Here is a 24915-nt window from a genome sequence, read left to right as displayed (position 1 = left end):
CCCATGAAGAGAGACAGCAAGTTCCACAGAATTATTTTCTACGTGCTTTTGGGATGTGGAAAGATATTCCCCCTTGGGATGTGGAAAAATATTGCCAGTTGGTTGGTTCAATAAAGATTTGAGTGAATGAGTTGGTGAGATTTATGAAGCCACCTAAGAGAATTTAAAAGTGAAATTGATCCTACGGATCTGCAAGAGTGAAAAGCTGTTCTCCCATCCTGATCTCCACTCTACATTGTCTTCAGTTGCAGAATTATTCAGAAAATCTAAATTCCATTTAAACCATAAATGACAGTGTTGAGTTTTTCTTCCTAATGATTCCACAAGCTCCCAACTGATTTGATTAAGGCATTTGAGAGAGAACAAAGGGGTTTTCTTCTGGAAGGCTCACTTCTGTCTCCAAGGACAGTGTCTGTCCTTGCTGTCCATTCAGTCAGCCTTACAGTAATGTTCCCAAAGAATGGATGTCAGTCTCTGATTGCTTTCAGCGTGACTTTAGTCTTGCTTCCTTGTTCTGGTAAATGCAAGCACAAGAGTTATCTGAACAGGAAGCTTCTCTGTGGAACATGGAAACTACTGTGCCTTCCTCATTGCAGGTCTTTTTAGCTGAAAGCTCCTGGAAAACTGTTCTGGTTCTAGCTGGGATGTGTCAACAACCTCTTTGTCACATAGAGCCCAGGCAGGTTTATTGGGATGTTTTGAGATTAACTTGCCATCTGAAGAATTTATAGCTACATTCTCCAAAGAATAGTAACAGTAAAAACTTTTTTTTTTTTCTTTTCTTAGACAGAACTGGCCCAGATGTTAATCATTTAGATAAAGCTCTCCGATGTCTGACCTGGAGTTTTCATCAGTTGTCCAGGGTCGCAATTTATGACGGGTTGTCCTGCAAGGCTGCCCTGGGCTGAGTGAGTGGGACAGCGGTGAGAGTAAAGCAGCATCAGCACTGGCTCTATGAGAGACCCCTCTCTCTCCTATGGTGGCGGAGAGTTTGACTGGTCTGCGGCGTGGAAGGAAGATGGGTGGAGGGATGGGAACCTGTCTGGACAGACATTCTGCTGGCACAGGCTGAGCTGCTACCCGTGCTTGTGGAATTTCCTGGGGATGTCAGCGTACACAGTCATTCATTTGAGGGAGCTGAAAGAGCCCCGAGGGCTTTCGGCTGAGAGAGATGGAAACTCGGAGGCAAGGAGACAGTTGGAGTAGAAGAGATTAATGGTGGGAAGTTCCCACCCAAGTTAGGCTTTTGGCAGGATATGACACACAGACTGAGCTCTTCAATCAAGGTGGTGCCAAGTGGCTTGCTCTCTCTGGGCCAAATTGCCCCTACCTTTTATGCATATTATTTCCTTGCAAGGGGGCTGGAAACTGCACGTTTGCACTTGCCAGCTTTCGTCACCACCACTTCATGGAAAAAAAGGGAGGAAAGGGGTTGGTTTTCTTGGGAAAACAACTAGATCCACCGTCTAGGCAGAATTCAGAAGAACCAGCCAGGCATGGAGCTTTGTGCTTTCATATTGCTTTGGAACTGGGTTGTTCTGGTTGTTGATGTCTCAGGCACCTCCTTCCGCTCTGAATCCTGTACGAAGGACCTGAGTTAGGGTTCTGTAAACAGAGGATGCCACGGAGAGCAGCTGTCCTACATCTTGCTACTGCGAGGAATATAATGGCTATTAGAGCATGATATTAGAAAAGAACAGTGCTTGAGGGGGTGATATGGAGCTCTCCCTTGATTTTTAACTGAAGCGCAGTTTATTTATTTTTTTGGCTTGTCTGTGACCCCTGATCCTGTCCTCCCAAAACACTTTTCAGCTGCAGAATATGTTCTTTCTTGCATAGGCTGACTACATACATTTTTAAGGTGAAACAGGCCTTTCACACCGTGAAAATGGATGAGCTGTTACTGGCAGGATGCATGTAGCTAGCTCTTCGAAGAATAACAACAGTATAAGCTATTGTGGTCAACAAACTGGGATAACTGATACGTAGATAAAGCTAAAGTGCGTGTTTAGCACCTCTTCAAGGGTGGGGGATAGAAACTACGGGACCTTGGGAAAGGCCGCTGTGAGAGAAAGTGGCTCCCGGTTCCTGCCTGCAGCTGAGTTTTGCGTTGACAATCCTGTATGCTCTGTAGGTCTTCCACTAGACGTTGCAGTGAGGACGAGGGTCTACTGTTCTCTTCTCACGGCAGCCGATTACTGCTAGAACCAAGTACAGTTGGGTACTAGAACCACCAGGTCCTCTTTCCAGGGAAGTCACAAGACTATTGTCATTCCATGTACAACTGTTGTGACTGCCTTAGGTGTTTAACCTGTTTGTTTTTCTTTTGCTACTGTTTAGGTCTTTGGAAGTCATTGCTGGTCTGGAAAGTAACAGCAAAATCTTCACTATCTATGTACATGGCTTATTGCAGCTGCAGGTAAGCCCATGCAGACTGGGAATCGCCGTACTGGTTTGCTTGGCAGGCTGTGGAGTTATTTACTGGCAAGGCTGAACTCTCACCAGGAGGTGGGGAAGTTTTTATTAACTTTCTTTCTAAGGTTAATGAAGTAAAATACCTTACCTGAGGTGACTTGAGAGTGGCAGGAACAGGAACAAAAGCAAAAGTAACCTTCCCCCTAAGAAATGGCAGTAAATATTCTTCCTTCTCAGATCTCCCTTTGCATTGTCAAGATGGTAGTTGTATTTCCCATTTCATGGAAGGGAATCTGAAGCACAGGTGGCCACTTGACTGGTCACCCAAAAAGATGCTAGTGCAGTAAGGATCTAGTTAAGGAATAAACCTATAACACAGTTTCACTACAGAGAGTTTCTTCCACTGAGTCAAAGCTGTAGCGCTGCCATAAAAATGTGTGGTCAGATCCTGCTCGCAGGAGCCACAGAAAAAGGCAGGAGGCTTCTGTGCTTAGTTCATGGTGGTGAAATGCTTTTTTTTTTTCCCTCCTTTTACGCTGGGATGAAGTGTCAGGCATTTTCCTTTCCCTCTTGTTCTCTCTGCAGGCTGGCCAGTACACCTCCATATTTGTGGACAACAGCGCTGGAGCTCCCATCACCATTCAGAACGGATCCGATTTCATGGGCATGTTAATGGGCGCGTAACATCGTCTGCAGCGGTGTCGCAGGGAAGGATATGAATTAGAGCCTTGCAGTGTATATTGGACTGAAGAAACCTTTACCTTGCCTCTTGAAGACTGCTTCCTGTAACTGTTGGCATCTTTTTAAACAAGCAAAGAGCCTGTCCTTTCACAGATACTTCAGCTTGCTTTCAGAGGCTACTGCTTCTCAAGGTCCACACCAGTTCATTCATCATAAAAAAAAAATATACTTTTATAATTCAGAAACAAACTCTGTAATATTTAAGTTGTGCTTCACCGGATGCTCACTAAACAATACACTGAGATTTGGAATTTGTTACGTTATAACTTTATTTCACAATAGCACTTGTAATCAGCATGTCTTTTGGGATTGATTGTGGGGTGTTTGCGTTTGTAAATGAAGGATTGAAAGGGGAAGTAAAATAGTGACTATATTTTATGTGTTGTGGAGGAAGGAGACAAGGATTTGCCAGCAAAACTGCTTTTTTTTTTCCGTACAATTGTAAACGGTATAGGCCCTCTCTCATGTTCAAAATTAGATATATTTGACAAGAAGCATGTTGAATTCTCAGACAATGCCTGCTTCAAAGATGGGAACCTGAGGCCTGAACTCTTTAATTGTGGTTCTTTATATCTAAGTATTTCCTTGATCTTATTGATGAAGCTGAATACCTCGCTGCCTGTGCAGTTTTGTTTTTATGAAAAAGTAAGGCCAATGGCACCAGTTCTAGCATGAACTCCCTTACTTGTGTTCTTATGTTTTAGTAAGACATACATGTGGGTTGGGACTGCGTCATGTAACCAGGCTCCTCTTGGGCGCCGTATAATCATTTGTAAATGCGTCAAATGCATTACACTGGTTGTCGAAAACCTGGCGAAGACAGTGAGGGTAGCGGCCTCGGATCAGCTGTGTCACCTCTTCGGGGCTTGTTGAACTGCAGTGAAATAAGGAAAGAAAACACGAGGCAAGGCTTACTGCCGTCAGGTGGCCAGGGTCAGAGGGAATCTCTGCGCTTTCCTTAGGGGCTGAAAGTGCCGTCAAAGACCGTCCAGTGAATGTTTTCTGTATTTCTACAAATCTATTTGCAAATGCAAGTGTGTGAGATTGAGCCCTCAAAGCAGCTTTGCATATAGCTCCAGGCTATAAACTCATTTTAATAAAGTAAAAGGGTGTTGACATTTCACGGGGTTAAGGTGTTACCCACGATGTGGTAATATCCTTGTGATTAAAAAAACCCACACTCATTTAGTGTAGCTCTGTAACTTTCCCTTTCAACAGACACCTGGCCCTTTTATTGGCTCAACTTAGCTGAGGCAATGGTTGTGTAACAGTGGCATAAATAGATGGTAGCAAGGCCCAAAAAAATGTCCAGATGCTTGTTCTTGAACGTTTGCAGCGAATGGAAGATATCCCTGTATAGCGTTGCCATTTTTGATCAACTACACTATCTTTATGCGATGAAAACACAGACTGCTGGGGACAGCAGGAGGCATGAAAAAAAATGTCACCTGTTGCTGGGTCTCTTGGTCAGGTGGATCAATGTGTGGTGTTTCTACGACTCCAGTAACACTGCTGTTGAGGTTGGTGGTACGCAAAGATGTCTTGTTTCAAGGGCTGTGGAGAAATCTGCTGTAAAACCCGCGTGGCTGAAACTGTTGGGTTTGTTTTTCATCTCCATTATAAATACCTTGAGACAGATCTTTAAGCGTACTCAATGGTATTTTTTCCTTTGTGAAGAACATATTAAAGTGATACCTATTGGAGGAGGAAGGAGAGGGCACAGGGACTCATCAAGTAATGCTGCTACTGCTACGCAAGGGAACCCAGGTGAATTCCACTTTCTAGTCAATGGAATGCGGTTGTTCTAACTGGACCTGTGGAACAGTCTGAAACAGCAGCTGTCGATGTTGGTATATTCATTCTTGCTCCACAATACATCCCAGAATCCCTAGGGGTTTTTTTTCTGGCACACTCTGGGGAGAATGTGCTTTTAAGAATAAACCGGGTGCTCCCCTGGCAGAGGGGAGCCCACAGCTACTGAAAGGCAGAGCAAGGAGCAACAGTAGTCACTTCTAGAGCTTCACAAAGCATAAACCACGCGTGAATCTCACTAAACCCCATCAATAAGCACACGGGGTTTGATGGAGTAAGTGTAGTCAGGGAAGTGGCCTGTATCCCCGCATGTATTTCTAGACTGTACTTTGTACTGTGTGAATACTTGTAATAAATTGGGCTGTTTTGTGCATGACTTACAGCAACATAATCAAAGTGTTGTGACCTTCAGCATATGTTGTTATATCTATAGGGTTGTTTGGTTTTTTTGAACCAAGTCTCACTGTTCTTGCTAAATCAGAGTTAAAGTATTTATTTTGTTGTAGAACTAAAAATGTTTGTCAGACGCTTTTTTGGGATTTGTGACGTTTTTCCCCCTTCTTTGCCGCGTTTTGCACTTATGATCTTCTTAGTAGGAGATGAATTGTTTAGTGTCTTTATACCTGTTTAATGTCTTCATACCTTTCTCCCGTATTTATCCAAGGAGTGCTGTCCCGGCGGGCGTTTCCCTGGTGTCAGACAGCCCGGAGGAAGACGCAGCCTAAACATGGAAGGCTCGAATCTCCCTGGGCAGGGGCAGTGATTTTCCTGTGGACGCCGTCAGAGAGAAGTAAACATCTGTCTCTGGTGTCTCTCTGGACGGCTCGTGTCAGACTGGGGCAGCGCTGGGGAAAGCAGCCAAATTAGCAGAGAAAACGGACATCGCGTCTCTCGACTTGTCCTGAGTTCTGTGTCACCGCTGGAAAGCTCATGGGGTTTTGATCAGCTCTTTTCATCCTCCGGACAGAGCGTTGTCCCTTAAAAAGCTTTCCTGTGCATCACCGAGGTGTTTTAGCCAAAAGAGTCCCTTTATTATTTTATTTTTTTAAAGAGTCTTTTAGCTCTGAATACTACCAGGCTGCAGTTGTACCCTGGAGCTCCAGCCAGCGTGAGATCGTCCATCCAGCGGTAAACTGGGGCGGACTGGGTTGAAAGAGCCAAGAATCCAGCTGGGACGGGGCGGCTGGTGGTGAGGTGCACAAAACTCCTGACTGATGTGGGCACCAGGCTCCTGGCTGGGCTGGGGCTGAGACAAACGCTCTGCGCGGCTTCCGTGCTCTTCGGAGAGCCGGGAGATTAATGGTGTGCCGAGCGAAGTTTCAGTGCTCCTCTGCAGTCATCCAGTTTATAGTCCAAGAAAACTTAAGAACTCGGAGAACTGAGTTCAGCGTGAAGAAGTTGTTTATAACAAAATAAAACCCATGTGCTTGAGCCTGTGGTTTAATGGCCAAGCGTGTTAATCCCACCCGGTGGCAATGGCTGTTTGTGGCATGCAAGGGGAGAAATCTAAAAGAGGCACAAATGACACGGCCGGTTTTTATTTATTTCTGGGTCGTTCTGGCACGTTCAGTGCAGTATCTGTCTGAGCTGAGGCAGGAGGATACCATGGGGGCACCCCACTATTGAGGTCCAAGCAGAATAGGAAACACAAACAGTCGTGATTTTTTTTTTTATTTACAATTTCTAAGGGTTCCAGGGAAACTGGAGGTGAAGAAAAGTCCATCTCTTCTTACCAGAACGAGTTTTTCTTACCCTCACCTTTGAGTTCTTCACAGAAACCTTTGCCACAGAATCACCTTCAAAAAGTTTCCAACTTTAATAACTTGTATTTGCAGCCGTAACTCTGTCCAGGTGCTATGTATTAGCTCAAGGGCACTTTCTAAAAGGTTACTGTGACACCCCACAGGGGTCAGTTAACATTTACTGCATCTTTACCGTCTCCATGCCCTTGCTCACTCATCTTCCTCCTGGCCCCTCTCTCCGAGGGAGGTGTGTTCACGCTCCAGGGGTTTCAGATCACTCACATGGATTTTTCCCGTCTGAGAGCTTCTTGATTCCAAGATGCCAACCATAAACCAAACCATCCCAGGGTGAGCACTGACTGCTGATTACAATGTCTATAAAAGCGATTATCTTCACTCGTAATTCCTTATTCTAAACAGAGTCCAGATAAAAAGCGTCTGGCTTCAAGCTACAATTCCTTGCCTGGCGTGATGGTAAATGTCGGAGCCTCCTGTTTCTGGAGGACGCCTCTGCCCTCGTCTCAAAGGTGTCAGCCAGGTAGCATTGCTGCGAGGTTTTTGGCTCCTTCTGTGCTGGGGGTCCTCACGAAACCAGCTGGTAGCTGTGGTTCGTGAGCCTGAGGGAGAGCCCAGGGGCTGGTGGGAAACCTGGCAGAAATGCTTCATCCCGGAGTATCCCAGGTGTTTGGTCTAGCTCAGGGCTTGACTGCAGGGTTGACCTTTCAGGTGTGTTTCTGCTGGCATGGCCGCTATAAACTTTTGTCCTTTGAGCTACATGGATGGCTGGGTTGTCCTGATCCCGCTGCTTTTCGCTGTCCCCATGTTTACCACCACCCTAACTGGCTCCGAAGGGCACGGTGCAGCGCTGGAGCAGCCCTTCAGACATGGAATTTGCAGTGAATTCTTCCTATTTCATTCACGCTGGCCTTGAAGTAGCCCTCGGACAGGCTTTGTTAGAGTCGGGGCTGAGCACAGCTTCCTCCACAGTGCCAGCCTCGTCCCCTTCGCACCCCCGCTCTCTCCGCTCCAGACAAATCCAAGCCATCTCCCAGGCACCGAGATTCCCGTTGCAGGCGCTCGCTGAGTATTTTCCCTGGCTGGGAGCTGACAGGTTATGAGGTTTTAAGCTCTATTCAAATTTCACGTTTTTGTAAACGATTTGGATGCCACGTTCCAGCCTGACTCTGGGGGTATTTACGTTGGATTAGCAGCGGATCGCCTGCCTTTCCTCACTCCAGAGGAGAGAGCCCGGCACACGTAAACTCCCCTTGAATGGCGGGCTATTAACCGGCAAGCAAAATGATTAGTTTGTCGTATAAAACTCCTGTTATAAATAGGCGTAGGGTATAAATCAGTCCCGAGGACAACGATGAAATCCAACAAAGAGACCCGTTCCAGGCCTCTTCTCGGAGAGGCGCCGGCAAACAGAAGCGAGCGACAGGATGTTAGTTAAATGCTTCGTCCTCGAGGAAAACTTAAGGGTAATTTAAAAAGCATTCGGAATTGGTGACTGTAGTGGAAAAAAAGCAGAGTAAAATTAGCCCTACATATAGCATTAATACTATATGATATTTAAAAATTAACAGCGCATACTTCGGTCTTGTAATCACTATGATGGAGAGAGCCCGAACAGCAGACTCCAACGAGCTGTATCCGGGGGGGGTTCCACGGAAAGCGAGGGAGATGATAACCCTGGAAAAATAGAACAAAGCACCAAGAAGACCTCGAGTCTTTATTTCTTTGCCTCCTGGCCCTTATCTGGGGAAAGAAATTATCAGACCCCCACCAATTCCAGAGCTGATTGTCCCTCGGCAGGTTTATGCAGTGCTGAGGTTAGGCGGGAGCCGATGCCGGCTGGGAGGCCGTGCCGTGAGGGATCCAGGTGCACCGCGTTTCCTGCAGCACCGCTCACCTGCTGCAGAGCTTCTGGCATTCAGGATTCCCCCAGTAAATAACCGGCAGTGAAGGGCTGGAGAGGCGTTTATAATAATAGCGTTGACGAGGAGCTGCTGGACCCCTGCGGAGCGGAGGAGCTGCGTCTGCTGGTCAGTCCTGTAACCCCACTCTGCGTTTGGGGGGAAATGGTGTTTCTTTGTTGCTGCTTAGACTGCTCTATCTCCAGGCTTGGAAAGGGTGTCGTGTTTGTATTTCTGCTGTGGCAAGCTGTTCTGGTTTAAAATAGCCTCTATGCCCTGGGCAGTCCTAAGAATAGACGGGATGTAGGAGTTGGAAATGCCTCCTTCCTTGGGAAAGCTGGAATGGTCTAGGAGAGCTGCTGGAGCATGGCTTCTGACCTCACCTTCTTAATGTTTTACCTCCCTTTATCCTGACGTACAAGATGCTTAGGCAACGATCTTACGCCTTTGCTGCTGAGGCCATAATATTCCAGCACAGCTGACGTAGCGTTACCGTAGCTTCAGGTCAGGCTGGGGCTGATTTTGTTGCATCTTGCAGGGGCTCGGTGTGCAGGGAGAAAACACCTGTCCTTTTATTATGTTTTACATGGAAATTCCCAATCCGAACCCCAGTGTTGAGGCACCCGAGCCGGGTTTGCCTCCAGCACGGACTCAATTTGGAGGTGTCCACGGACACGAGACCCTGGGCTGCTGCCGGGTCTCGCTTCTCCCTGGGCTCCTTTGTGCCAGGGGCTTGGGGGTCACTGTCCGTGGGCAGGGTGTTCCCCTGCTCTGCTTTAGGGTGACTCATTTTTCTGTGAAGTGGGATGGCGCGTGTCGAGAGCTGCCTGGCCACAGCTGGCGTGCGGTGGGTTGCGCGTGGGTCTGCTGCCCCGTGGGCCGTCTGAGGACGGGCATTGAAGGGCTGGATGAGAAGGGGGAGGAAGGTGGCCAGGAGGAGACGGGATGTGTGCCGGAGGGGAGCTTGGCGCCCTGGTTTGAGGAGAGGATGGGAATTAAGATGGCACCGTGAACTCAGCCCACCTGGCTGCCCTGCGCCTTCACTGTACAACACCCCAAACTTACCATAAAGCACGACAGCTCCGTTGTTTGGGTCCCTTGCAGATGTTTTCTGCAGGGAAACAGCCTGCTCCCTTGGTGAGAAGGGAAGGCTTCATGGAAACCCTCCTGGGCCACCCCAGACCTGCCGTGGAGGTTTGGGGCGAGCTGTACCCCCCTCCTTCCGCAGCAGGGCCGGAGCAGACAGGATTACAGCAATACCGTCGCCACCTAATACACAGCTTTCTCATACACACACTTAAACTCCGCTGCACAGATCCGTGCTTCTGTAATTGCCCAGACAAATAAATGTGCTTGCAGGGGGTGGGGATGGAAGAAACACTTGCGAAATGTCTGTTGTGCTTTTTCCTTGGTCGTAGGATGGGTTAATCGACCCACGCGGAGGCTCCAAATGCAGATAAGGTGGGAAACACCAGCTCAAAAGTTACACGGCGTTGAACGGGAGCGCAGAGCTCTGCCGTGCGGGGACGGGGATGGCTCTGCGAGGACTGGCCGGTGCAGACTCCGGAGTTACACAGGTGCTTCTCCGGGGCTGTCTCTCCAGGGTGTCCCCTTCCTGGCTGAGGTTCGAGACAGCCCTGGTGTCCCCCCGGCAGTGCCAGCATGTGTGGAGGCCTCTCCTCTACTGTTAGGACTTGTGAGAAATACTTGACGTATTGATCTGATTAAAAAAAAAAAAATACTTACGTATAAATAAACCCAGCATTACATGGAGAACACTACTTTGTGTCTCCATAAAACCTTCCTGCAGGTTTTGTGGATTTTAAAGTCAGGATCTTAAATCTCGTTTGAGCGCTTGCTTCTTTGTTAGATCCACCCCGTACTTTGGTTCTTTACTGCAGCTTGGGGTTTGTTTTTTTAGCAAAGAAAGTGTCGTGTTTGCTGTTTGTTTGGCATAAACACCGTTTGCATGTTTGTCTTCGCAGTGGTTTCAGTGTTTATTTCTTTTTCTGCCTGCTGCTTGCCCTCCCTCTCGCTGGGGCTGGCTTGCAGAGGGCTGGAAGAGCAGATGCGGGTTTTCCCAGCTCCCTGGAAGGAGATGCTGTCCCCCGCGAGTGGCCCTGGCTGGCAGGGTGGTGGCAATAATGGCATTTGGAGCTCTGTCTGGACAAGGGTTTGTCGTCTCGCTCCATTTGAGGAATGCTCCTCTTCACCGTAGGCTTTTTCAGAGCTTGTTGTCCTGAAGGAGCGGTGGGAAGAGGTGTCAGGGATGGGCTCCCTGGGGAGCTGGATCAGCGCCGGGTCGTCGGGGGGCAGAAAAACAAAGTGCCCAGATCTCAGGATAGAGACGGAGCAAGGCTGGGCTCTGGGTGTTCCTGTTGTCTCTCGCTCAGGCATTCCTGGCTTATTTAGAAAGGTCTGACAACCTTTCCGAGACTTTTTCTTTAGGCGAAACGTATCTGAGATACACTGCGAAGGCCAGGAGCATCCCTCCAGGGGCCTCGCTGGCCCGCAGCTCCCGCGGGCGGGCAAAGGCAGCCCGTGTCCCAGCACGAGCTGGGTTTAAAGGTCGGCACGAAGTCCTTGGTGGCACTAGCTGCGGTACGGATTAGCCGGGACGTCTGCGTGGACAGGAAACTGCGTTTCAGTAGATGGGAGAGTGCTCTTCGGGGCGGCTCCAGTTGCGAGGGGAAAAAAAATCTGAGCCGATTTCAAGGGGCTGAAAACTCTCCTTAAAACTATCATCTCAGATGTCTCCTTTGACAGGCCGCTGAATGTTTGCTCTGTGGGGGGGGCTTACACTTGGAATCTAACAAAACCTTACGGGATGACAGAGTTGGGGTTTTTCTTTTTGTTTGTTTGTTTTTGTTCAAAGCGAAGTTCTCAAGGGCCGTTGTAATTATCAAACCCCCTTTTTCCCAGCAAAGGGTGCTGGGAGCTGCCAGTAATCTATAAAACAGGAGGGACAGTCAGGCTGGGGGAAATGATCTCAAACGGTATAAATATCTCCAACCAGGCTTTGGTTTTAAAGTTTTATGAAGTGATAGAGATTCTAGGGATGTTTTTCCAAGAGGCTGGGCAGTGAGGAACAGGGCAGCTCGCGGGTAGTTGTGTTGTTGCCCCCTCCAACCTTGTTGGAGCCTGGGGGGTAGATAGCCCGGGTTGAGTTGGTGGCTGCTGTAAGCCAAGGGGACACACACTTGCCTGCGGGAGCAAATTTGTCTCGGAGCAAGAGAACGGAAAATCTGGGCTGTCTTTCCAGCACTCCCATTGACCTGTTCGATGACCTTGGGCAAATCCCCTCATTCTTTCTGTGTCCTATATCCCGTTCAACACTAACCCTTTGGGAAAGGGTCTCCGGTGGGTTACAGCAGCCGGTGTGTGTTAAGCTCACACCAGGTTAGTGAGTGCTTGAGTTCTAGAGTGCTCTTCGGTTGCCCTTAGGTATCATCTGCTATCCCTGATGACCAGGAAGAACATTGTCTTTGTGAAGAGTGCTAGCGCCTTACAGGCGTGAATAACTCCTGTTCATGCCACCGCAAGTTGGGAGAGCATCAATGTCCCCCTCCTGCTGAGAAGAAGGGCAGGGGTATCAAAGAAATTCAGGGCTTCTGCCAAAGGGAACTGGCACCGAAGGATCACATCTCTCTTCCACTCAGGGAAAGAGTCATCAGCCTTCCTGAAGCCTCCTGATGAAAATTAAATGGAAATTCCCCTGGGAGTGGGGGGAGTGTCTTCTCTGAAGCCTTTCTGGGTAACCCCACCACCGTTACGCTGCTGCCTTTGTGTCGCCAGAGGTGTTCTGCAGTTGGGGATGAGGAAATATCATCTGCTGATGGTATTTCCAGTTTCTACCACAGGCAGGAGCTACTGGAAATGTCATCCCTTTGAAGGTTCCAGTCTTGCTACACTGTTTTCTGTGGTTTGGATAAATCCATGCCGCTAGATCTTCACCTGGGCTAAAGCCGTGAAATGAGGGGGCCGTACAGAAGTTCTGGGTCCTACGGCGGTGGGTGCCCAACTCGACCAGAACGCTCGGGGATCGCGTGTTGTGGGTTCCTAGCCTTGTCATTACCTTTAACTGCAGGGAACCTGAAACCGGCATTTCAGATTTCTGCCCCTTTGATCTCGCTCTCTCGCGTTGTCGTGATTAATGACAGACTGTTTTAAAAATGCTGCGGTGTCTGACTAATGCCATCTGAGGGGTGGGCAGAGCTCCTTATTTCCTCCCATCGCAGACCTGCGAAGCGATTGGAGAGGAGTTTATTTTCTTCTTCGCTTTGTCAGAGCTTTTGAGTGCCTGGGGCGAGGAGGGGGTTAATATTCTCTGCCGTCTCAAAAGTAACTTGCCTATCTTTCATGGTCAGAAAAAGAAACTGAAGTATGTGTGATATCCAAATTCTGCACATAAAAATCCCATTTTGTAATAATAAAATGTATCGGGTTACTTGCCTGGAGGCTATTCATCTTGCAATAACACACACGGAGCAGTTAGCAAGTGCCTCTGCGTCCCCGCACATCTTGTCATCGTGGCGATGACCTTGGGAGGCCGGACCCCTGTCACACGTGTTCTAATGGGCTTCTTCACACCACAGGGGAACAGGGGCCGCACAGAGAGCTCAGAAGCCAGTCGTTTGTGTCCCTCTGGGTCCCTGTACCAGGACAAACATCCCCTTTTCCAAAAAGACCTCTGCCATGAAGCCGTTGGCAGCAGCCGGAGCGTGCTGGGTAGCCGAGAGCAAGGGGCGAGCTACAGTCAGTCTGACCCCTGCGCATCTGGTATTTGTGGAATTGGTCTGTACTTCCATATTTACTCTTTCCTTTAAAGAAAAATGCCAGGGAAAGAGGGAGAGCGTGTCAGACAGCGGTGCTAGACATCTCAGTGCTGGATCTCCAGCCGTTGCCCCTTGCCTTGCTAGGGCTCAATGGGTTACATTCTTCTCGCTTTCCCCCCTGGTTTAAACAAATAGGAGCTGGAGCCTTAGGGTATGTTAGAGAGTGATAGGGATCTTCACCGATAACACCATTCTGGGCTGTACCCGAGGAAGCCATTAGCTCGGAACTCACAATGAGCAGGATCTGATAAGGGGGGAGGCAGAAGGTGGATGAGGGGGAGAGGATTTGCAGCTGTGCCAGGTACCACTCCCCTCCACCATGGACAAGATGGGAAGGCGACGGAAAGCTTTCCCCAGGCTCGGCAGATATTTGGGAACTGCTGTGTGCGCAGCCTGTGCAGGGGTGTCGGATATAGGTGCACACACGCGTGCCCGCTAGATCCTCTCTGGAAACTAGGGACACCTGTCCAGAGAACCCAGGCCTCCTCCCATGCTCCCCTCTGCCTCATTTTCCAAGCCATCATCACAGAGTCACCGACTGGCAGGGGTTGGAAGGGCCCTTTGGAGATCACCCTGTCCCACCCCCTGCCACAGCAGGGTCACCCACCGCAGGTGGCACAGGAACGCGTCCAGGCGGGGTTGGAATGTCTCCAGAGACGGAGACTCCCCCACCTCTCTGGGCAGCCTGTGCCAGGGCTCTGCCACCCTCACAGCAAAGAAGTTCCTCCTCGTGTTGAGATGGAACTTCCCATGGTCAAGTTTGTGCCCGTTGCCCCTTGTCCTGTCGCTGGGCACCACTGAGAGGAGTCTGGCCCCATCCAAGAGGCAAGAGGCCCCCGCCCTGTAGCTATTGCTGAGCATTGATGAGATCCCCTCTCAGTCATTAATGATGTTAAAGCTATCTAAATGCCTTGTGTTTTAATGTCAGCTCTCACTGCTTGGAGTAAAAGTAGTAAGAGTTAAGAATCACTGTTTAAGGCCTGATGAACTCTAGCCATGTGCAAACAAGGCTCCATCCAAAGTCAATCCCATCCGCAAACCACTACCAGCACTTCAAAACAGCACGCGGGGGGTTCATGGACCAGGTTTCTCATGGACCAGGGATGCCCAGGGCTCTGCCGCTTTTCCTTGCCCAGCTCTGCCGCCGTACCATGGGACTGGCCACCACTCGCTGTGTGGCGCAGAAGCTGGGCTGAGGATCTTGGAACCGCCGTCCTGCTCATCTCCAGAAGAGGCAGTTCCAAATGAGCTCTGTCTCCACTGGACCACTGAGACCAACGTCCTCCTTCCAGCTGGCCCAGCTCACCTCCAGGACTGCTCTCGCTTCCCCCTCTCCTCTCGTGCCCAGTGGGATCGCACAGGCATTTGGGGTCATAAGGAATGTGCTGTTTTGACTCGGAAAACTCAGCGGGAGCATTTGCTAAAGACACAGCCTAGTTGTATCAGGCCCAAAAAAAAAGGAGGTGGGGGGTGCGGGGGAGTGGAAAAAATTACTGTTTCCAACTGCAGCCAGGTTCCTGCTTCCCGTGTCCTCGTCCTGCCAGCAGCCTTGCCCAGGGACGGCTGCCGCAGCTTAACGACCCTAACGAAACAGCGGAGCGTGGCGTGGAGCCATTGAGTCTCCCTCGGTTGGTGTCACGGGCTCTGCACCGCCCATGAGTCACTGCTGCTCCTCTTGCTTAAGCGGCAAAAAGGAGCCGTTGTGTCCTGCCCCTCCTGTTTGGTGACTATACTCTGCCCTTCTCAACGTTGGCTTTTGGTCACTGGTGGAGGCACGGAGAGCTCGCTCTGACCTGGCGTAGCTATTTCCATGCTGGGTTTTTAGCTGTGGCCTTGGGAGAGCTACGCTAGAGCGGCTTTTTTTTGGGTCTTTGGCTTCGTTCTATGCTGTGTGGGCTCCGGTTTTGACTAGCGGGTTCGGTAACTGCCTCCCCTGCTTCCCTGCGTAACAATTGTCTCATCCAATTAATAATGGTGGGAGGTAGGATGCCTGAGGTCAGCTCTGTTTGTTCGATGGTTTCAGGCGGACCATTTAACTTCTTTCTAGGTGGATGGTTCTCTTTCTTGTTTTTGTTTTGTTACAGACTTCTTTTTTTTGAGAATATGCATAAATTGCCTGCTTTTACCTGGATGCTTTTTTTTCATGAAACCTGTAGGAACTTAGATATGTCCGAGACCTTCACATCGCTGCCAGGTTTAGTTAGAAGGTGTTGCACACAGACGTCAGGCACGATCTCATTTCACCGAGAAACCAGGCGATCACCACTCGGACACCTGTGGGTGACTGTTGTCTCTTATCACCGTAGCTACGTACAGGCTGCGTGGAAAAAAATAACATGGTGTCTGACTTCTGTGTAATGTTTTCACCCAAACACGCCTCGCATCCTCTGGGGAAGGATTTTTATTTATTTATTTATTTTAATAATTCCAGACAAACCCCTGATCCTCAAAGGGCTGAGGGCTTCCTGCTTTGGTATCTCAACTGCCTTGGGAACCAAGGCTCTTTGGAGTGAAAAGGAAGGCTGGGACAGACTGGATCAGGATTTGAGTGTGTCTGTGCAAGCTTAGGCCAATTTATAAATGAGTCAGCCCTTACCCAACGTGACAAATCCTATCAGCTTTTCCCAGACGAGAGGAGTTGATTAAAGGGATTGGAAAAGCAAAACAACCCCCCGGAGTAACTCTGTGGGATTATTCAAAGGTGAAGTGACAATGTGATAACAGCTAGAAATGCTCTTTGTCTCTGCCAATAACGCCGGACAGTACTCTGACCTCTGCAGAGAAATGTTACCAGCCTCCCACGCTTTTTGGATGCGTTACTTTGCCGCCAGCTTCATACCGAGGGCTCCAGTTCCGTTCCTGCAGCACACAGATAGGAGATGACTTGGAGGGACAAATACTTGAAAAGGAAAAGGCACTCCTAGACGTGTGGAAGACCAAATAGAGACCCCTCAAACACCAAAGGACAGTGAACTGGATCCAGTAAGACAGTACGGATGCAGAAGGCTCGCTCCCAGCCTGGCTGTGCACTGGTGCAGCCGGTTCTGCACGATGCATTTCCATATCTATTTACTCAGCTCTTTGCCTTTATATTAGTGCTACTTGCTTTACTGCGGCTCAAATTTCCAGCTCACGCAAAGCTTCTAACCCATTTTAATGAAGCTATGCGATTTACTCCAAGGGGCAACTCTGGGTAGATTGTCAGTAGCCCACCCGTCTGTATAGGACGTGAGCAAGAACTTGTGTGAGACCATGTCGTTAGCAGGACATAAATGGGGAGGAAGAAGAGAGGATGGCCACAAATGAGGGCCAGGGCTGTGACAGTGTCAGGCTGGCTTTCTGGGACTCAACATGAGCCGGCAAAGTGCACTGGCAGCCCAGAAAGCCAACCGCATCCTGGGCCGCATCAAAAGAAGCGTGGCCAGCAGGTCGAGGGAGGTGATTCTGCCCCTCTGCTCCGCTCTGGTGAGACCCCACCTGCAGTACTGTGTCCAGCTCTGGAGTCCTCAGCACAGGAAGGACATGGACCTGTTGGAGCGGGGCCAGAGGAGGCCATGAAGGTACTCAGAGGGCTGGAGCCCCTCTGCTGTGAGGACAGGCTGAGAGAGCTGGGGGGGTTCAGCCTGGAGAAGAGAAGGCTCCGGGGAGACCTTAGAGCCCCTTCCAGTCCCTAAAGGGGGCTACAGGAAGGATGGGGAGGGACTCTGGATCAGGGAGGGGAGCCATAGGACAAGGGGTAACGGTTTTAAACTGAAGGAGGGTAGATTTAGATGAGATATCAGGAAGAAATTCTTTGCTGTGAGGGCGGTGAGCCCCTGGCCCAGGTTGCCCAGAGAAGCTGTGGCTGCCCCATCCCTGGAGGGGTTCAAGGCCAGGTTGGACGGGGCATGGAGCAGCCTGGGCTGGTGGGAGGTGTCCCTGCCCAGGGCAGGGGGTGGCACTGGGTGATCTTTAAGGTCCCTTCCAACCCAAACCGTTCTATGATTCTATGACTCTCCAAAATGTCCCAGCGGGAATCCGGACAGCGGGTGATGCAACGCAACAGCGATGCTGGCAAAGTGACAGTGGAATCAAGTGAGGAAATGGAATGCCGTTGCTCGACCAGCTCTCAGCCCAAGGGAATTATCACACTTTCCTTGATCTTTGAACTCACTAGCATGAATTTTAGTGGAGTTTGTGCAGATTGACAGTTCTTCTCCCGCATTGGTAGAGACAAAAAGGCTTGAAACAAGACATTGTACCTCCCCTGAAAGGTCATGCCATGGACACTGATGTTTGGGGCAGCAATAAAGAGTCAGAGAGTTTGAGAACAACTTATTTCACTGCAGCAAGACACTTGCCGGTAGGAGGGAGTTAAAGGCTGCCTTTTGGACAAATAGATGGCCTCTGTGAATCTCCTTCTGCAAGACGCTAGCTCTGGTAGCCTGAAAGGGGGCTGGAGATCACAAAGCTGAGGATGAGGGCGTGGAAGTGAGCCTGGCTGACTCTAGGGAAGTGCTGGAGACATGGATGGAGGCAGCAGGGAACTTGCCCCTCATTGCTAGTGTCTAAATTCTCGGTGATCCAGGAAGGTCTGGGATTGCTGGGAGAAAACACGTGTAAAGTGATCTCTCCTGCCAGATCTCCTTTGGTGAGGCTTTGCTGGAGGGGGCTGGGGGTAGGGAGACAAAACAAAGTTCCAAATCTGATCTTATACTTCCAAGCTTGATTTTTACTCTCAGCTGTACTTTCTGGGTTTTTTTTTGTTTTTTTTTTTTTTTTTTTCTGGGCGATGTCTGCTGGTTTCCTGCAAACACATCCTTCCTAGAAAGAAGCAGTCGAAATCTCTCCCATTAGCTATTTGTCTTGGACTGTCTCGCATGGCAAACGGTCTGTTATGATTAGATATGAACATAAAGAAATCTGTGGAGAGAGGATTGTAGGGAAAGATGATAATGAAAAGCAGGGAAAGCTTAACTTGGAGAAATAACCCCAGAGGAGGCTGTCCCCACCTGTTTGTTTACAAATAAAACAAGAAGAGGGGTAACACCGGGTTTTTGAAGAGGAAAATAAATATTAATTATTTTTTTTCCTGTTCTAGACAGAATTGGGGGATAGGCACAGAGAGGAAAATGGGAATCCTTTACCAAAGCAGCTGTGAAACTGCAGCAGGAATGGACTAGGGAGGGAGAGTACCGGCAGGGAATGGGAAGACTTGGCCGCAGAAAGCGGTTGGTGGTCAGACCAGTGACCAACTGGTGCCGCTGAGCCACGGGCTGGAGGTACGTGCCACGAGGGTTTTGTGAAACCCTTGGCTATCTGAGCACAAGGAGTACTGGCCGCTTCAGTCCCCGCAGCTGCCCTGGGCTGCAGGAGTCGTGCTGGGGAGCCCAAGTGTAGAAGAACCTCTCGTTAAGCCCGGTGGTGACAGTGCTGCCGCACAGGGTGGCTTTTCTGCCGTGTTTTTTCAGTCTTCAGGGTCGTGGGACTGCTGCACCCGATGGCCAATTGTTTTTTAAACAGTTTCAAACTAGAAGAATGGAGTGTGCAATTCTGAATCTCCTGGGGTGACGCAGGCGTAGCAATAGCCTCTTCTCGCATTGTATTTTTCATTGCGATGTTTTAGCATCTTTTCCATGTATGTCTGTTTCATTCCTTTTAACAGTTAAGTGCAGTTATCAGAAACAAATACTCAACCAACTCCAGTGTTGCCCTCCTTTCAGATGCCTTGATGAGGCGTTTAGGAAACTAAGCTGTCCAGAAGGATCTGCCAAAGGGAGGAAGAGCATCTCCTGGAAATGCTTCTCCCACCCAAGACTCTACATTTCCGCACACAGCTAGGCCACGACGTATTGTCTGCACCAAAAAACTCCCCTCTTTAGTGCTTTTACCTCCAGGTGTGTGTCTCGGTGGGACTGTGCTATGCATTAGGCAGCACAATGCTACCTTCAGCTAGCGGCCTTCCAGTCCCTGGAGGGGGCCTACAAGAAAGCTGGGGCAAGGTAGCGACAGGTACCCCAAGAAAGGGCAGGTAGTGACAGGACAAGGGGCAATGGTTTAAACTAGAGCAGGGCAGGTTTAGATGAGACATCAGGAAGAAGTTCTTTACACTGAGGGTGGTGAGACACTGGCCCAGGTTGCCCAGAGAGGTGGGGGAGGCCCCATCCCTGGAGACATTCAAGGCCAGGCTGGATGAGGCTCTGAGTGACCTGATCTAGTTACAGATGTCCCTGCTCACTGCAGGGGGGTGGGACGAGATGGCCTTTAGAGGTCCCTTCTGACCCAACACAGTCTATGAACTCAGAGAAAGCTGGGCAGTGGCACTGGAGAGACCAGCGTCCTCCAAAGCCTTCCCACCGTTCCTATGGGCATCTGTAGACACGCAGCATTTAGTTTTAATCATAAACCCTCATCAGCACCCAAGACTTCAAACCTTCCTGCCCAGAAAAGAAAATTACAAGACAAACAGTGAAAATAAAACTCTGCCCCAAGTGACATTTATACCCAACTGGGAAAAGACTTGAAAATTGTCTGAATCTACTTACTGCTGCTTTTTTCATTGCCGGTGGAAGCTGCCTAACACAAACCCATAACACAGATGGGATAATAGTCAATGAAAGGAGAACTGCTTGCTCACTGACAGGCTTGCAAATGTATATTTCATTATTTAGCTGGCACAAAAGGCCCTCCATTCCTCCAAATAATTAGCTGCCTGGCCCTCCTCAGGGGCTTCAATTACACACCTGTATAAGTATTTGCCAAATCAGCGACTCAGAAGAGAATCAATAAAGGCGACATAAAACATGTTTCTTTAAATAATCAGTTCAGTGGTATTTTGCTGTTGCCTTACTCATAAAGGTGAAGCCTTTATACTCTAATGAGCGTTACCTTCAGTTCAGCCGAGCCCTATAGCCTGAGTGTATTTGCTTTGGGTAGAAACTGCAGAGGCCAAGGGGGAGCTTTAGAAAAATTTAAGTTCGTATAATTGTGGCTGCTTTTGGCTTTCAGGGACTCCAATAAAAACAGAAGTCTGATTTCTTAAGCACCTTTTCAAAAAGCTTGTGCTACTCTCGAAGAGCGAAACAGGTTAATATTATGATGCTCTGGGCTGTCTGGAACTTCTCTGAAGCTGTACAAGTAAGACCTGCTCTTCATGCAGGAGAGATGTAAGAAGCTGCAAAGCTCCTTTAGAAAAATCAGGTCACTGAAACTGTAGGAGCCATTAAATCCCAGGGCCTGAGTAGGACACGCCAGGGCCGAGCTGTGTCCACAGGGTTCAGATGCAGAAGGATGGGGCTGTGGAGTGGGGGCAGAGAAAGCAAAGGAGGAAAGATGGTCAGGTGGACCACAGAGGCAGCAAGAACATCTCAGACATGGGTGGTTAAGTTTGAGAAGAACCAAGTGTGAGTATTTGGGCAGAATGTGAGCTGAGAAGCAGAAAGAAGCTGTCAGCAAAGAACCTGTGTGCTCCCAGTGATGTCTGCTGGCGTGTAGGAATGCTACGGAAGGCAGCCAGAGGGAACGGACAAAACTGGAAAAGCAAAGTCCTCATCCTGACTTGCTGAACACGTGCACAAGTGTTTGCCAGGTCTGAACGAGAAGCCTAAACAAGAAGAAATATATTTATTGTTAAAATAACCCTCGTGTTAATACAGAGTTACGTTAAGACGGTGCCTTCACGAAACAAGTAGGCAAAAGACAAAACAAATGGGAAAATTAATAACTTGCATTATAATTTACATCAGTAATGTTGTATGTTATTCTGTATTACTACATCAGTATTATGTTACATGAAAACCACCTAACGCTGGGTTATTAATTTATGCTTTGTATTGGGAAGGGAGCTGGTGGGGCACCAAGCTGTTAGCTATTAGTGTAAGAAAAGAATGGATTTCGGATGCTCAAGCCACGTAATTTGGCTGAGACTGTGAAGCTGAAAGGTCAACACAGAAGCTGGGCTGTATCCACTGCGCTTTGTCGGTGACCCTGGGACAGGACGCACGTAGCAAGCTGTTAAAGCCCTGGCAGTAGAAAGGGCTTCTCAACCCAGCTTTGTAAGGGTACGAGCAATAACTTATAGCTTATAGTATAGATTCAAGACCAGAAAATGCAGATTACCCAACTCTGTATTTTCTGTGAGCGGCCAACAGGGTCGGTTTGGTCATAGTAAACCTGCACGTGTTGTTTGATGCTGCTTCGCTGCTGGGGTAGGAGCTGTGGGGCTGCGGATCTGCTGATCCCCTCGCTGAGGATGCCGGCTGCTGCAGGGGAGAGGGAGGGAAGGAAGGAAGGAGGCACCACATGGGCTGTGTGTCAGGAGGGCGGAAAAAAAGGCGTCTCTTTTCCAAACCAACATCATTAAGAAAAAAACAGCAAATCACAGTGTCTGCAAAGAAGCCCTTGAGGACAAAGATGGGAACAGGGTTGGGCAATGCAACAAATAGACCATTTTTCATCACAATCTCATAATTGCTGTCTTGTTCCCAGTCTGCTCTTATGATAGACTTTGCAATACCCACTGGGGACTCTTCTAGGACACACCACTGTGAGCCAGAACCTCATTTTAGCATTATACCAGGGAAACTATGCTAGGCAAACCGGAGCCACGGCGTCAAGTTTGGATCCAAAGTCCTCTTTTTTTTTTTTTTTAATATATTTTTTTAATTATTTTTTTTTCCTTTTGGCTCCAGAAGCCCAGAGCAAGGAATGTAAATTGGCTTTGCAGAAGTATGTCAATTTTGGTGCCAAAGTTTCATTTGATATCATCTCTGTCTGGCACCTACACAGCAGGTGCTTCCCGAGATGACCTGAGGCACATGGGCGCCACGCAAACCCTGGGCTGAGCTCTGCTAACCGCACAGCTCGCGGCTCTTGCACAACGTGACATCCCACCGCCTCCCCGCAGCCCTGGAGACGGTCTCCTGACGCCACTGCCCCCAGCCACAGCTACAGATGGATTTTGCAGGAAGGCTGGCTGCTCCTGCCTCCTCTACCCCGACCCAAACCACGGCGCCGCCTCAAATCAGTGGACATGAGTGATCAACCTTTTATTGCTCGTTATGAGTCATTCTTGCAAACTCTGGGTCTTGCTGAAGCTGATGGGTGTACTTGCATGAGTAAAAAGTGCTTGGAGGAGTCTTAGGATGCAGATTTGCCTCTTTTGGGGGAAGCAAGCCCCCTCTCTTTGGGGTACCTTCCTGAAGGCACTGGGACGTGCTGTGGTGGTACGTGGCAGAACCCTGTGCAGAGCTTGGCAGGGGATTAAATGAGGCAATCATGTCCCAGCGTATGTGATCGGGGTCTCCTGTAGTTGTGAAATCAGTCATCAGTAGTTGTGGTCATTTGGAGGGGGAGAAGTTCCTGCCTGAACCGCAGCTGTTGTGTCGCAGAGGCAGACTCCATGACTGAATACTCACCAAGTTGCGTGTTAGTTACTGTGCTGGTTTGTACCTCGGTCTCTGCTACTTCTCAATCACAAAAGGTATCCAGGCGCTCGTTTCCATAGTAAGCAAAAATCAGGTGAACCAGATACGCTTTCTTCAAGCCTTGGGTTTGGTGTCGTATTTGTCTTTATGCAGGAAAAGGAAGGACGTTGGACTGAGAGCAGTTTGCAGCGTCAACCGTAGTCAAAGGCAGGCCAGGAAGATCTAAACGCTTCAATGGCTTTGGAGTAAGACAAGCCTCTCGGCATCTTTCCGTTCACTCAGCTGTGGTGGCAGATTTGTCACATTGAGCTGGGAAGGTACGGAAGGGACTCAGTTCAATTAAAGCCAGCCTGCTTTTGTGGGTGTTTTTCTGATCTGGAAGTGTCGGAAGCCACTAATAAATAAGGTAGGATCAAATCACCCAGTGCCCCAAAGCTCCCCAGAATTCTCAAAATGAAAAAGGAGTTTCGATGAGATTCCCAACCCAAGAAGTGTGTTCCTACCCCGTCTTTAATTGCTAATGTTTGAGAGAGTAGATTAAATTGTTTTCATGATGGGACAAGGATCCTCTGTTTCTCACAACTTCCAGGCTCACATTTAATAGCCAACTCCCATGGAAAGATTGCAAAAAATTCCTTGCTGGAAGATACGATTAAACAATAGCCTTCTGGTAATGTAACAGGCCGATCGCTGACCTGATCCCAACCTCTCTGAGCTCATGCGTGCTGGCGGGCGACTGTTACAATTAATTCAAGGTGACAGTAATTGACAGCCTTTTATGGGAAAGGCTCATCTGTCCATACAGGAGATGGCTTCTAACGTACCTTTGCAAATCAAGTAGTAAGAAGGTCATTTAATCGAGAGAGCAAAAGACATCTTGTGTCAGGCATCTTCTTCCACTCTCGGCACTCTGCAGTGAAGCCCTCTGCACAGTCTGCTCTGCTCTTCTGTCCCCAAATCTCCTGGATTATCTCACCTTTGTGGTTGATTTGGAGTCATGGGCCAGAGTGTCAAGGGAAAGCTGCTGCCGTTCCACCTGAGCTCATCTTTCCCATTAGTTACAGTGGAATTTCCACCCCGCTTCCCTACCGTGGGTGTCTATGAACCCATGGGAAATCAGGATTGCCCATCTCCTACTTACAGGTAAAATGTGCTCTCATTCAGTGCCTTGGAATCGTAATGTGAGATGTGATGGAAAGGAACGGTGATATAATATTGAAAGAATGTTTCTTTTCGCTAGAAGCAATTTTTGCCGCGCTTTGTTTTGTTTTAACCAGACACAGCCCCGAGTGAAACCTTTTCATGTGACGGGAAGTAGTGTGGAGAATTAGTCATTTATATTGAGAAAAAGCAGGATGTAGCTTGGCAGGAAGGCGCGAGGATGGCGTGGCTAAAGCTGCCGGATTTACAAGGAGACAGGTGGATTGTTGCACTGTAATAACCCTGGGCTGGAGGAGTTTTCACGGAAGCGGAGTGTCGCAGTTATCCCCAAGGTGCAGATAATAGCCATGTGGAGTTTCGTGCTGGTAGGAAGCGTCTCACTCTAAATGTCTTAATTACCGTGTGCTAGATAAAAAAAAAACAAACGTGTTTAGCCAGGCTGAGCAGGAGACTGTTCATAGAGTAGGTGCAACTCCGGGAGTTGCAAAAAGAGATTAAGGAGTTCGGAGAGAGGAGGCAGAACTGCGCATAGAGACAGAAGGGCCGGTGTTTAACCCGTCCCGTCCCCAGGGGGGCAGGGAGAGGGTTGGGGAAGAAGAGGCTATTTGTTGCTTTAGCTTCTCTGCCTTTCCCCTCGGGTCCCGCAGCTTTAGCCTCAAGCGCGTAGCTCTTTTTCAGGACACAACGTGTCCCTGGCTTCTCCTCCCTTGCAGCCAGACAAATTGGGCCTCGTTAAGCATCCTCCCACGGTTGCCCGGGCGCCAGGGCTGACAGTGTTGTGATGGCTAAAGAGCCTGCTGACAGGGCCTGTGCCGAGTGACAGCCCTGGCCTCCTGCCCGCCGGCGAGGGATGCTGCGGGAGGCAGGACGGGCTGATGCCGAAGAGACA

At 49.1% G+C, this 24915-nt stretch overlaps 1 protein-coding gene across 5 annotated transcripts in view; it reads left to right on the top strand.

Moving 5' to 3' along the window:
- Positions 1–5445, top strand: part of C1QTNF12 (C1q and TNF related 12) — a 28976-nt gene extending 23531 nt beyond the window's left edge. For 3 of the 5 annotated variants that reach the window (XM_054222375.1, XM_054222374.1, XM_054222376.1), the window contains 2 exons: positions 2341–2419; positions 3001–5445. In XM_054222375.1, coding sequence (XP_054078350.1) covers positions 2341–2419; positions 3001–3099 — 178 coding nt within the window. In that variant the 3' untranslated portion in view covers positions 3100–5445. Of the gene's footprint in view, positions 1–786; positions 909–2340; positions 2420–3000 lie in introns of those variants that run through there. The other 2 variants (XR_008469495.1, XR_008469494.1) reach the window with 2 other exon arrangements.
- The last annotated feature ends 19470 nt before the right edge of the window (positions 5446–24915 follow it).

This window comes from Rissa tridactyla, chromosome 16, assembly GCF_028500815.1.
Source record: "Rissa tridactyla isolate bRisTri1 chromosome 16, bRisTri1.patW.cur.20221130, whole genome shotgun sequence".
NCBI lineage: Eukaryota > Metazoa > Chordata > Aves > Charadriiformes > Laridae > Rissa > Rissa tridactyla.
This window is presented reverse-complemented; position numbering and strand designations above follow the sequence as displayed.